Source organism: Pollicipes pollicipes, unplaced genomic scaffold (assembly GCF_011947565.3).
Source record: "Pollicipes pollicipes isolate AB1234 unplaced genomic scaffold, Ppol_2.1 Scaffold_4219;HRSCAF=4965_pilon_pilon_pilon, whole genome shotgun sequence".
NCBI lineage: Eukaryota > Metazoa > Arthropoda > Thecostraca > Pollicipedomorpha > Pollicipedidae > Pollicipes > Pollicipes pollicipes.
Window position 1 is genome coordinate 10,983,824 of NW_023596448.1, and position 12,398 is coordinate 10,996,221.

Sequence of the window (12,398 nt, forward strand, 5' to 3'; positions counted from 1 at the left end):
ACCAGATTTAGCCTGCCTTATTTTTATGAAAAGCAATATTTTTTTTAAAAATTGTGTGTGATTTATAAAAGTTTGTAATCTACGCAGCATAGGTTTATACAGGGGTGGATCCAGGGAGGCACTTAACGCAAGCGTGTCTTCGAATCGGCAAGTGAAGGCGCCACTTGGATCATCCCCATATTCCAGAGCTTTTCACTCCAACCCCACAAACCATTGCTTGTCTTTTGGCCATAGGTGTGTGAAGCTTATTGCATCGTGTGTCCGTTCAGCTGCTACGATTTGCATCTGGTGGTGAGAGCAGCCACGACTTGTTGTTGGGAGGGGAGGGAGGGTTTTATTGTGGGTAGGTGCAAGCTATATAAGAGAAGCATGCATCACTATGGTGAGGCAAAAATCCGGCTACGTTAACGAATCTAGCTGCCGGGTTAAGGGCCAAGCCATCCGGCCAGAAGTTTAAAATTACACACCATTCCTTAATTCTTATTTTGTCGTTAAAGTAGGCCACAGCGCCCCATTCTCCTGCAAAAATGACGCTATTTTATTACAGCTAAGTTTTTCTGTCATGAGCGGGTGGTGCTCGAAAAGTGTTTGCCTCAATTTGACGCCGTACCGCATTTCCAAACTCAACTTTTTGACACATCGTGAGAACTATATTGACCAATACTTGTATGGGATTTGTCCTAAAAGCAAACTGCTTTCATAAGATACCGAACAAATTGCGCTGTAAAAACGACGAGGTGAATAAGTACACTGCAACTGTGGTGTAAAAATGCGTGTGCTATTGATAGGGCTTCACATGGTCAGTTATTTTTAAGACGCACCAGGGTCGAGTAGCAGTTTAACCCCTCCCCTTTCGAACATGTTCCAAAAATAATTTCTGGGCGGTGCGGCGTAGCTGTTGGAGGGTTGATGGGTGCGCAGCTATATACGAAACTTATGCTTGCAGTGGTATGGAAACATCTGGCTACATAAGCGACGAAATTTTGGCTACGACGAAAGTTTTGGCTGCTATGCCGCGCCACACTTTGCATAGCAGTAGACAATTGAATAACGGATCATTGGATATAAAAAGTTAAATGTACATGGCCAGATTGCTGACCTATATGGCAGGTCGAAGTTGGATGACTCCAGGATGGATGATTTCAGCAGACAATGCCTGTAGCATTGTTTAAGCTGATGCGACAACGTAGTGTTAACAGGAGTACCCCGCCTTTTTACCTCTCACTCCTTGGTGAATCACACGCGTTTGATTTTATCAGTCATGCCAGTTTTCTCGAAATCCTTCTGAATAGCTCAAAATTTCTATTTGAAGTAGCTGATTCTGCGGGAGAAATATCATTTGACTCCATGTCCACTAGGAAACCGGTACATTTCACTAGCCGTACTTTCCCAACGTGTGTTCTGAAATATTTGCAACACTACTGGTTCGAAACGCTTGCTTAATTATATGCTACGAAAGCTTAAAACGCTGTTTAAGCAAAAATATTTGCGGGATAAAACTAAATTCCTACGAGTTCAACGAAACGCTGCACCTATGGATTTGATTTATCCCCTTTGGAGTTCATCACAGTGTTCCTCTTGAAGGCGCATTTTGACTTTGGGAATGAGCGCATCACATGATCCATTCGACGCACTGGTTCAAGCTTCGCCCAACGAACTTCTCCGCAACCGGCGCTCGTTGCATGCTGAGCCAGTCGCAAACGTCCTTTTGTTCGCACCAGTAGAGGAGCGCACGGTCGTTTTCATGGTGACGGTAGTTACGACTGCAGGGAAGGAGCGTAGTGCTATTACATGATGTTGACAGCGCAATTTTGACTCAAGAAATGATAATGGCTGATTCTCAATATGCAGCAAAGCAGCCAGACAATCAGTTCGCAGTCAGTTCTGGGGGGGGGGGGGGGGGGGGGGGGGCAGCCAGGCCGCAGGGAAGTTGCAACCGACAGCGGACGTGGGCAAGGCACAGGTTAGGAACATATGACAGAGTTTTTATTCTGTGGCTCGGGTTTACGGAAAAAAACAGTGTTATGGTTTATGTCACATTGTTTTTAGCAGTTAATATTTTGGAGCTTCCAAATTTGTTTCCACCGAAAATGCTGTGACAAATCTTATTTCTAGAAAAGTAGCCCGTGAATTCTGTGCGCCCAGACGCGCTAAACAGCATATAGTGCCTGAGCACCAACGCTCAGGAACTATGGGCCATTGATTCGCGTACAAAGTTCTGGCCAACCTATGTCGAGGTCGCATTTTGCCATCTGCCGCTATGCTTCCTCAATCACCCAAACGCCTACCCGCTCGTGGAATTTCGCACCCCCAGGGAAAACAGTGTTGCAATGGACGAATGATCTCGGGAAGCTAGATGGCCTTATTTACCGAATGGCATAGATGAGTCGAAAAGACAAGGTTGTGCACGAGTAAGAACCAACTGTACATCTATACTTAGCACAGCAACGTCGTTATATCATTCCAAAAATATGTTATGTCGATTAAGAGCGGACGATAACCTCGATGTCTAACCTCCTCTCCTGGTCACCGGTGACCTGCTTCCAGAAAAGTTTCTGAAGTATGTCCTGAGCCTGCCCCCCCCCTCCACTTTTCCAAATGTTCCCACGCCTATGATTTTACTTACGCTTTTTGTAGTATCCCAGCCAAAAACATAAGAAGGGGGCCAAGCCAACATTGGGAGGGGCAACTCAACATTGGGGGGGGGGGGGGCAAGGTCCTTACAAAAGAATACGAATCAGCACCCGTGGCACACGCCCTACCTGTATCGAGCACTCTGGACAGCGGCAATCATTCGCTACAAGGCGGCAACGCATGGCCGACTAGGCTGAGTCAGCCGACACCACTCGCCAGGAGCGCGTCCAAACATCCTGGACGCGCCGTCGCGCCAGAGGCTCACCGGAGCCGATCACCGGTGGCAGCGTGGCGGTCTGTGAGCCCGGACCGGCCGCTGGGGTGGCTACGGCATCATCATGGAGCGGCCGTCGCTCCGCTGCTGCCTTGTTCGCGTTCCTAGTGGCCGGGTGCTGGCCCGGTGCGGGTGCCACCCCCGCCGCCGAAGCGGGCGCCATTCCCGTCGCCGACACGGGCGCCACCCCCGCCGCCGACACGGGTGCCACCCCCGCCGCCGACACGGGCACACCACCTCCGCCGCCGACATGGGCACACCGCCCCCGCCGCCGACATGGGCGCCAGCCCCGCCGCCGACACGGACACACCACCTCCGCCGCCGACACGGGCGACAGCCCCGCTGACGAAGCGGGCGCCGCCCTCGCCGCCGAAGCGGGCGCCACCTCCGCCGCCGAAGCGGGCGTCATTCCTGTCGCTGACACGGGCACATCACCTCCGCCGCCGACACGGGCACACCACCCCCGCCGCCGACACGGGCATACCACCACGCCGCCGACACGGGCACACCACCCCCGCCGCCGACACGGGCATACCACCCCCGCCGCCGACACGGGCATACCACCCCCGCCGCCGACACAGACACGCCACCCCCGCCGCCGACACGGGCATACCACCACGCCGCCGACACGGGCACGCCACCCCCGCCGCCGACACGGGCACACCACCCTCGCCGCCGACACGGGTGGCGGCGGCGGTGGTGTGCACGGGTCCCCTGCTGCCAATACGGACGCTATCCCCGCCGCCGACATGGGCGCACCGCCCTGCCGCCAACTCGGGCGCCACCCCCGCCGCCGGCACGAGCACGCCACCCTCGCCGCCGACACGGACGTCACCCCGGTCGCCGACACGAGCGCCACCCCCGCCGCCGACACGGGCGCGCAGCACCTGAATCACGCTGCGCCCTGCCGGACCGACCTCCCGTCGGGAGACGGCGAGCCACCACTGACGCCAGTCACAAGGCGACCTTCCAGCCGGCGACCCTGCGGCGCAGCTGACCGACACCGGACCGCCGGCGCCCAAGAGCAGCGCGACGGCGGCTGGACCGTCTCTGCCGTGGCCCCGCCGGTCTCAGAGAAGCCAACGCCTGCGGCCCGCCGTTCTCACAGGAACCACCGTCGACCGCGTCCGCTGATCAAAGACATCTCGGCCAACACTGTACTTTTCTGCCACACACTTTGTATTTGTCGGGGGGGGGGGGGGGGAATATAGCGATGTGCCGCAGTCCAGGTTTTCGGGGAATTATCGCAGGAGTACAGTGTTGTACAGTACACGAGTACCGCGGCGCGCCTGTCGAGAGGCGCGCCGCCGTGCATCGCGTGAAGCACGTGATTCTGGCAATAGCAGCCTCCACCCCCACAAATGCAGGTTCGCTCCGACGCAGAGCGTCTTTCCATGTCGTGCATCCTCTGCATGTAATCGTCCGCCATCATCTTTAGCAGTATCATCATGCTGAGTGCTTACAAGGCTACCAGCCGTAGTATGTGACCAGTGGGCCATAATTGTGTCTTACGCGCGTGGCGTGTTGTTGGCTTCCAACTTGACGTCTCCATGTAAAAGGTTATTGCTTGGCTTTCCTGCGTGACAGGTGCTATCCTATTTCGTGGATTCTTTAGCATAAACTGAACTGAACTGAACGGCCACTGTCTAGTTGGAGTAATCTGAACTGAACTGAACTAAACTGTCGACACTCATCACCTTCACGGAGCTTGACGTAAGAGAGCGCCCTCTTGGTAGTTTTCGGGACAGGCCTGCCATAGGTCACCATGGGGTTCTGTGGAATTTTGTCTGACGAATGCGGAGTCGCGCCAGACAATGCGCGTGACTGGAGACAAACGCCTGGACAGCGCATACAGCACGAATGCACGCGCATGCCCAATAAAACGTTCCGTGTGCAAGCAGCAGCGCTACGCAATGTGCCCTGGCATGTTCTGGATTTCCTCAATGGCAAATGCTTGCAGGGAGAGTTTTTATGCACTAATGAAATCGTCCCTCAATGCGGTCTGTGGGCAATCATCAGCATGCACCAACGTCAACGGCAGTTTGAACTTTTCAGCAGGTGACTCTGCACGATGACTGAGGAACTGCTGCCAACGCACCCCAAGGCTGACAATCCTGCCCGCATTGCGACTGACAATCCTGAGCTGACGAGCTGACAATCAGCGCACACTGCGGCTGACAATCCTGTCCACCCTGCGGCTGACAATCCTGCCCATACTACGGCTGACAATCCTGCCCACGTTGCGGCTGACAATCCTGGGCTGACTGGAGCTGACAATCCAGCGCACACCGCGGCTGACAATCCTACACACACTGATGCTGATAGCCCCGCGCGCACCGCGTGCGACACGGTAAATGGGCACCAACGACTCCGCGACAGCGCCAGGCCAGCGCGTCTGAAAAGGCGGCGGCGCTGCAGGACCACCGAGCTGCCGGCGCCGCAGATTCACAGCCGATTCACCCCCGTCGTCGCGCACCGCGAGACACCGGTGCCGCCGCTCGAGATCCGGTGGCGGCAACTCAAAGGACGCTCGCCACGCGCCGTGCTCACCAGTGGCACCGCATCGCACTGGGGCCTCTTACGGTGCATCGCACGTCTCTGTCTACAGCACATTTGTCACACGTCGTCGGTCCAGGCGCCGGCTTCGCACGCGCGTCACTTCTTCTTATCGTCCGCCGCCTTCTCCTTGTCCAGGTGCGCGTACAGCTTGACCGCACCGCCGTCGCCGGTCAGCCGGCCCGAGAACTCGAGTCTCTTGAGAGCATTGTCGGCGTCCACGCGCTGCGCCCAGAGCGCCAGCAGACTCTGGTGGGCTGGCGGCCGGCCGGGGCGCCAGCGCTTGGCCGGCGGCGGCGAGAGTGGCGAGTCGACGGCCGGCGCGCCGCACCGGTCCAGCTCCTCCATGGCCTGGTCCAGACCCAGCCGCTCCTCGGGCACGCGGCCCTGGCTGCGGCACTCGGTCACACACTCGAGCACCGCCTGGTGGCCGTCCGAGCGGCAATGCGCGCGCACCAACGCCTCCAGCTCGGACCAGAGCGCGCGGTACTGCTCCTCGCGCTTGACGCCGCGGCCGCGCGCGCCGGCCGCAGCCGCCGGCAGCGGGTCGTGGCGCGCCTCCATCGACACCAGCTTGTACACGGTCTTCTTGCACTCGAGCACCTGCTCGGTGGAGAGGGCGTCGCGCACCAACAGGCCGGTGAGGGCGTCGAGGCCGGGGAGCGCCGCCAGACACGACTCGGACAGCGTGAGCGGCCAGACGCGCGTGTGGCGCGCCAGGCGCTCCAATGCGGCGTGCAAAGGCGCACCGCCCTCCGGCTCCGGCTCGGCCGGCGCCAGCCGATTGTCGGCGATCAGCTGGCCGAACTCAGGGATGCGGTAGTCGGTGACGCGGCCGCCGGCACCCTCGCTGATGCTGGGCGGGTCCTCCAGCACTGAGCGGCCGCTGCCGAGCGCGTGCATGAATATCTCCCCGCCGTGCGCGGCCAGCATGTGCGAGACGAACTTGCCGCCGGCCTTCCGCGGCATCTCCAGCATGACGGCGCGGCCGTTGAGCAGGAAGTTGGTCAGGCACGAGGACGGTCGACTGTTGACGTCCACCGGCGTGACGCGCGACGCGCTGGTGCACTGGTGCAGCTCAGTGCTGTTGGTGCGCGGCGTGCACCACTTGAGCGTGATGGTCTCGTACTCGCAGCCGTCGCGTCTGGTGCGCAGGTGCGCGTGCTCGGCCGGGCTGCCCTGCAGAATGGCCTCATACGCCTTGGCCGGGTGCAGCAGCTCGACGTCGTAGTTGGCCGAGCTGCCCGAGTTCTGCTCCTCCTTCATGGGGATGCCGGTGACGGTGGTGGAGGCCAGCTCGTAGTGGCTCAGCACCAGGTTCATCATCATGGGCGCCAGCTGGGTGCCGGCCTTGGCCGTGACGACAGCGCCGCTGAGGATGGCTGAGAGGGGCGCCGCCGGCCACGGCCGGACGCCGCTCTCGGCCGTGTCCGGGTGGGCCGACACCAGCACCAGGTCGCAGCTGTGCACCGTCAGGCGAGCGTCCGTGTTGTCCGCCGTTCGGTTGTGCTGCAGCAGCGCGTCAGCGAACCACTCGCGCAAGCGGCCCGCCTGAGCGTCGTCGGCCAGCTGCGTCACGACCACCACCCGGCCGCGGTTCATCGGCTTGGCGGCGGCGTCTGCGGCGCGGTCGGCGCGCTGCGCCTCCGAGCTCTCGCCGAGCGCCTGCAGCGCGGCCGCCAGGCCGGCCTGCAGCGAGTGCTGGCCGCCGGCGGAGCGCGCGCCCACCATGGCCACCGCCAGCTGCTGCATCAGCACGGCCAAGTGCTGGTCCTGCGCCAGCCACGAGTTAACCGGCGTCGCCTGAGCGGCGTTCACAATCAGTCGGATGAGCCGGCCGGCTGGATACACGTCCCAAACGATGCGACAATACTCGACGGCCGCCTCCACCGCGCACGTCCACGTTGACTTTGTGATTGGCGCCAGCGGGATTAGGCCGCCGGCGCGGCCCTTGTTCAGCGAGTCCATCTCGAACTGGTGTCCGCACGGCCCCTCCATGGCCGGTGACTTGTCCAGGATAAACACTGTCTTGTGTGACAGCGGGTAGGCCATGGTGACTCAGTCTGCTGCTCGCTGACCGCTCACCTGTACTGCAGCTCGTATCCGCAAACACACTGCCAGCAGAGCATTAACCTGTCAGCCACCACAAGTGTGATATACAATTTGGGGATGACCCTGGCTTATTCCCTAGTACTTCCCCAACTGATTCATGGAGTGTTAGATGCAAAACAGATCTGATGTGAAAGCATTGTCATTGAGCAGAGCCATGCCCAAGACCTCAACTAGCACCCTGCCTTAATGCACCTTGGCACCTCTTGCCAGCCAGACATGCCTATGCAGCAACTTTCTATAAACCTGGATCCATCCAGGAAATTCACTAGACAAAACCATCATTTGTAAAGCCTGAAACTTTTTAATGTGAACATGGATGCATGGCTGTGATGGTAAGCTTGCAACTTTAAATTTGCCAGAGGTAAATTAAAGAGCAAAAAAAAACTACAGAATAAGTGATAGGTCATAATAAAATTGTATGACTGGAGCCTTTCAAAATTGGTAGCATTCAAGAATGCATTACAATCACTCATCATCCATAATTTTTGGCCATGTTGAGCACATGCATTAGCACATTAGTTGGCATGTGATGATCAGTGGTATCACTTGTGATCTTTAACTAAGGGGGGTGGAAGTTGTGAGTTTAGAAAGGTACCGAGCCAGTCTGCAAAAAACAAAAATAGACTGCACCTGATGCACATATGGCATTCATATGGTAAACCAGATACCTGCATATGCCCCTAATCAGGATGGGTCACATTAGTATAAATATTCACATCATTTTTAGGTAAAAACACTTATTGATCATATTTCTCTGCTATTGTATTTGTAATATAATAATTGCTGAAATCATAGAATGAGTAAATTCAATAAAACTCAGATTTTTTAGATCGGCAGCCAGCAGAGGCAAGCCATGCACAAAGCTGAAAAAAAACACTGCCCTATAGCCTGCCCCAGTTGTGCCCAGACATCAAAAATCAATTATAATAAGCTTTGTTCTGAAATGGACAAAACATCCATCTGGTCCCCCTTCCATGGCAAAACATACCATTGATAGCGGTGCTTGGCTTGCTGTTTATTGAGGCTTGTAATGCTGGTCTTTGCGTAAGCCGTAAGGCTCAAAACAGTCACACCATGGAGCCTTATAAAACAGTCTACACCAGTGGTTCTTACCGACAGTACCATCTACCAAATACCTTTAACGAAACTGGAAACAAACCCATTTCATCATATCACTGCGAAAGCCCCCTTTCCGCATAGAGCTTGTCGACGTCACTCTGCATGGAAGTACAGGAAACCCACTTTGTATTTTGAGTTTGCGCACCTGCGGCAATAGGGCTGCTAACGATTGAAAATCACGTGGTACCACACGTACCAAAACCCCGCTAATGCCTAAGATCACGTGATATTGGGTCAGCTGGCGTTGCGCGGTGGAGATTCCACAGTACAAACTCTGGTTTGGTTGGTTTGTTTATATTTGGGGAGGATATTTGTGGTCGGTGTTCTGCTGTCTGCTTCTGTGTTGTGGGAGGTTTGAAGATTTGTTGGATGCCATGCGCTAGGTATGTGAGATTCTTTGAAAACCTCACCGACATTCAAGGTGTTTGCTTATTTGAAATACCTTTCAGTATTGATGTTGTTTTGAGCAGTCGTGTTTCGTAGGTACATTTGGTAGATAGATTTGCCTCCTTTCCAATCCACCGATGTATTATGATACCTACTCACCTAAGTGCAATATCCTTTCCTGATTTCTACCTGACAATTTTTATTTTAAGCTTTCAGTGTGTCACTGACCCAGTTTAATTTGAAATGTCACTGGCCAACACATTTACTAAGGCCACATGTCAACATTTTGTGCTGCAGGCTCAACAAGGCACCTATAAGGGTTTCATTTGGTTCCAACACATTGAAACAAAATATTGTGGCTTGAAAGCTATACATGCCAGAAGATGAAGCATTCAGAGTTTCATAACTTTTTACTGACAATTCACATACCCATCCCATTATGTCCTGTTGTTTAGGAAATCTGGTTGGTCAATTATTGGGCCCCTACAGGAGGGTGGTTCACTGCATGCAACAAGCCACAGTGTCTAGATTGTCCTATATGACAGCCATTATGGGAGTGTGGCCATGGAGGGCCAACCTAGTTGCTTGGAAGAGTGGGCAGTCACAGATAAGGTGCTCAGTGTCCTCCAGCATCCCTCACTTAGGGCATTTATTGTCTGGCCTGTTTCTATCATTGAGCTGATATCTAGGTCAGTGCTTCTTGCAACTCTGTGATGGTAGGCAGTGAGGGAAAGGGATCCATGCAGAATCTGATGGTTTTCCATCTGTTCTGGGTGGTATTTGTACACCATCCAGTTGGTACATTTCAAGTGGGATTTTCTCTGTGTTGCCTTTGATGCTGCTGCCACCACCAGTCTTGTACCTGTTCTTGGAGAAGCTGTTAGCAAAGGAGGTGCTCTGTGCCACAGGCATATCCACAATTTGCTGTCAATCACTGCTGTTCTGGTTTCCAGTTAGTTGGTCCACCTTGCATTCCTCCTGGCTGACTTTGAGTGTGCTTTCCAGTTCACAGCTGGGGGGAGGGGGAGAGGGGGAGGGGGCACTTGACAGGTGAAGCTTCTGCTCCTGGGAAGTATTTCAACTTGAGGTTTGCCATTAACTGGTTGGCTTGCTCCCACCAAGCTCTCCTGCCATGGAGGAGGTGTTCGGCTTGCCTTTTGGCCGTATGGTGGGATGGGATGGTCCCATTGTGGCTTCTAGCGGGATGCAAAAACCTCTCTCTTGTAGTGTTGCTCCCTGCTGTTTGGCAAGGGAGGAGACACAGATGCTGTTTGCTTCATGGAGCGCAGCTCTTCCCATGGGGCTGGCAGGGCGGTCCGTGATTACTCGCGCGCTCGCGACGGCAACTCCGTCGACAATGTCGTTGGCTGTCTGGCTGCTGAACTGTACATACGTAGGGTTCCGTGCGGTTCGTTTGACTGGATGAACTGCACATACGTTCTATGGTAAGTGGGTGAGCTATAACTCCGCATAGTACCGGCCAGGGCTTTCACCTTCTGGGGCCGTCTTGCCAACTTCGTCGTCAGCCGTTAGACGTGCGGCGAGACGAAGATAACGTGATGCGTGAGAACGTGTGAGGAAACGAGGACGCTTATCGTCTTGCCTATCAGGTCACTCACATGTACCGTGCAGTTTGCAAGGCTACGACGCGTAAAACCGCCTGGTAATTTTTAGGACAAATTAGCACAAATGACGGCCGTATAAGCATTTACGCCGTACGGCCGTACTTTGGCTCCCAAGATGTCTATTAAGTGACATCTCGGGAACCAAAGTTTACCAGCGAGGACTGAAGCTGACTTTGGCAGCTTTTCATTGCACTTGCCGCGCTGCCGTCCGCATGATTTGGCGTCATATTTCGCTATGCGCCTAGTCGTAGTCCAGTGTTATTTGACCTTATAATGACGAGCACGGCATGAAGTGGCGGACCGGTGAGGACGGGGCGCTGCCGGCAGGTGACGATGTCGGTGTACTTTGACCGGTACATAGACGACCAGCAGCGGGGCGTGCTGAAGGTGGGCCTCGAATGGCACCGCGTCGCGCCGCTGGTGGCCGTCAGCTGGTACTCCGAACAGCAGGGCGGAGGCGTCAGCCTCTACAATGACGAGGTAAGCGGGGTCGTGTCGGCGTCTCGGTGCTGCCCCGCTCGTGCGCGGCTCTGTGGGACTTCGTAGGTGGTGAAGTGGGGGGGGGAGGGGAGGGGAGGGGGATGAGTGCTGGTGTGGCCGGCGCTGACTGGTGCGGCGGCGCCGGCGCGTGTGTGGGGAAGGGGGGGAGGCAGGCCTGCCCGTTCGCCGCTGACCGCCGCCCTCCGGCGCAGGGTGATCTGGTGCCGGGCCTCTCCGTGCCGGCCTCCAGCACACAGGTCACCGCCATCGTCTGGCACCCGATCAAGAAGGTGCTTCTGCTCGGATGGGAGACTGGAGGTGAGGCTCAGGCCCTGGGACGACCCCCGATGGATTATGATGACCTCGTTGTTTTACGACACTTATGGCATGCTGTGCAACCGTCCTGGTTGCGGCAAAAGTGCCAGGGGTATAGACCAGCGACACAGAGTGGGGGTAGAGAACGTTTCTGTTATTTGGCACGATGGATGGACGTATCCGTTGTCGGTTTATTACAGACCGCCGGCGGGCGCAGGACGACCGTGCCACATGATTGTATAGAAGGAGTGGCCTCCAAAGTCCAGCCTAGCTGAAAACTGGAAGAAGGGGGGGGGGGGGGGGCATTCAGGAACCCGGGAGCTGTGTTTTGAACTGGAATTATGCCCTGTAGATGCTGACCTCACTGTGCGTCCAACAGCCTTTGTATACCATGCATTTCCCATTGAAGGCCTGTGTGCAAACCAAACCATTTGGAATGACATTCTTCAAATGAAAAAGAAGCAAGCGTCACATTAGGTCACTTTGATTAGGGAGAAATAGCCTGAAGCCGCGCCAGAAATGGTCCCACCCTGGGCCTCACGACCGTGATAATTAGACATTCGCCTGGATCTCAAGACAATATCCCAGATGAAGAAGGACTGACGACGAAGAAAAAGCTTCTGGATCCACCCCAAATCCTGTCAAATGAAAAAATCCTGGATTACAAAATTTAATTTGGCAAAATTTATAAAAAAGATTTAGAAGTTTTGAAGAACGTTTGGGCAAAGTTGGAAATGGACCCAGGGTCCGAAAAATCCGTTCATAAAACTATAAATGAACCGTGAATCCTGGATGATGCACGTGCAGGCCTCAGGAATCCATCCCAGGATCCGTGTCTGAGATCTGCAATATCACATCAGCCTATTGCCCAGCACATTTGACCAGTCCAGGAAAGC

The 12,398-nt window shown here is 55.3% G+C and overlaps 2 protein-coding genes across 3 annotated transcripts in view; one reads left to right on the forward strand and one right to left on the reverse strand.

The window, feature by feature from the left end:
- Positions 1-4,114: 4,114 nt before the first annotated feature.
- On the reverse strand, positions 4,115-8,802 carry asun (integrator complex subunit 13 asun). Its single transcript, XM_037218665.1, has 3 exons — positions 8,565-8,802; positions 7,202-7,578; positions 4,115-7,129 (listed from the first exon to the last, which is right to left on the reverse strand). Exons 2-3 carry the CDS (start codon positions 7,514-7,516, stop codon positions 5,564-5,566), a joined length of 1,881 nt encoding a protein of 626 aa, XP_037074560.1. The 5' UTR covers positions 7,517-7,578; positions 8,565-8,802; the 3' UTR covers positions 4,115-5,563.
- A 191-nt stretch (positions 8,803-8,993) lies between these two features.
- rempA (intraflagellar transport protein rempA) overlaps positions 8,994-12,398 on the forward strand; it is a 38,213-nt gene continuing 34,808 nt past the window's right edge. For both annotated transcript variants that reach the window (XM_037218502.1, XM_037218503.1), the window contains exons 1-3: positions 8,994-9,078; positions 11,035-11,187; positions 11,400-11,505. In XM_037218502.1, coding sequence (XP_037074397.1) covers positions 11,041-11,187; positions 11,400-11,505 — 253 coding nt within the window. In that variant the 5' untranslated portion in view covers positions 8,994-9,078; positions 11,035-11,040. The remainder of the gene's footprint in view (positions 9,079-11,034; positions 11,188-11,399; positions 11,506-12,398) is intronic.

Bases quoted from the DNA above. Each gene is read 5' to 3' on its own strand.
- asun (XM_037218665.1), bottom strand. From the start codon at position 7,516: ATGGCCTACCCGCTGTCACACAAGACAGTGTTTATCCTGGACAAGTCA. The intron at 7,130-7,201 runs GTGGCCATGGTG...GCCGCGCTGCAG, and splicing joins TGCTGATGCAGCAGCTGGCG to GCGCTCGGCGAGAGCTCGGA.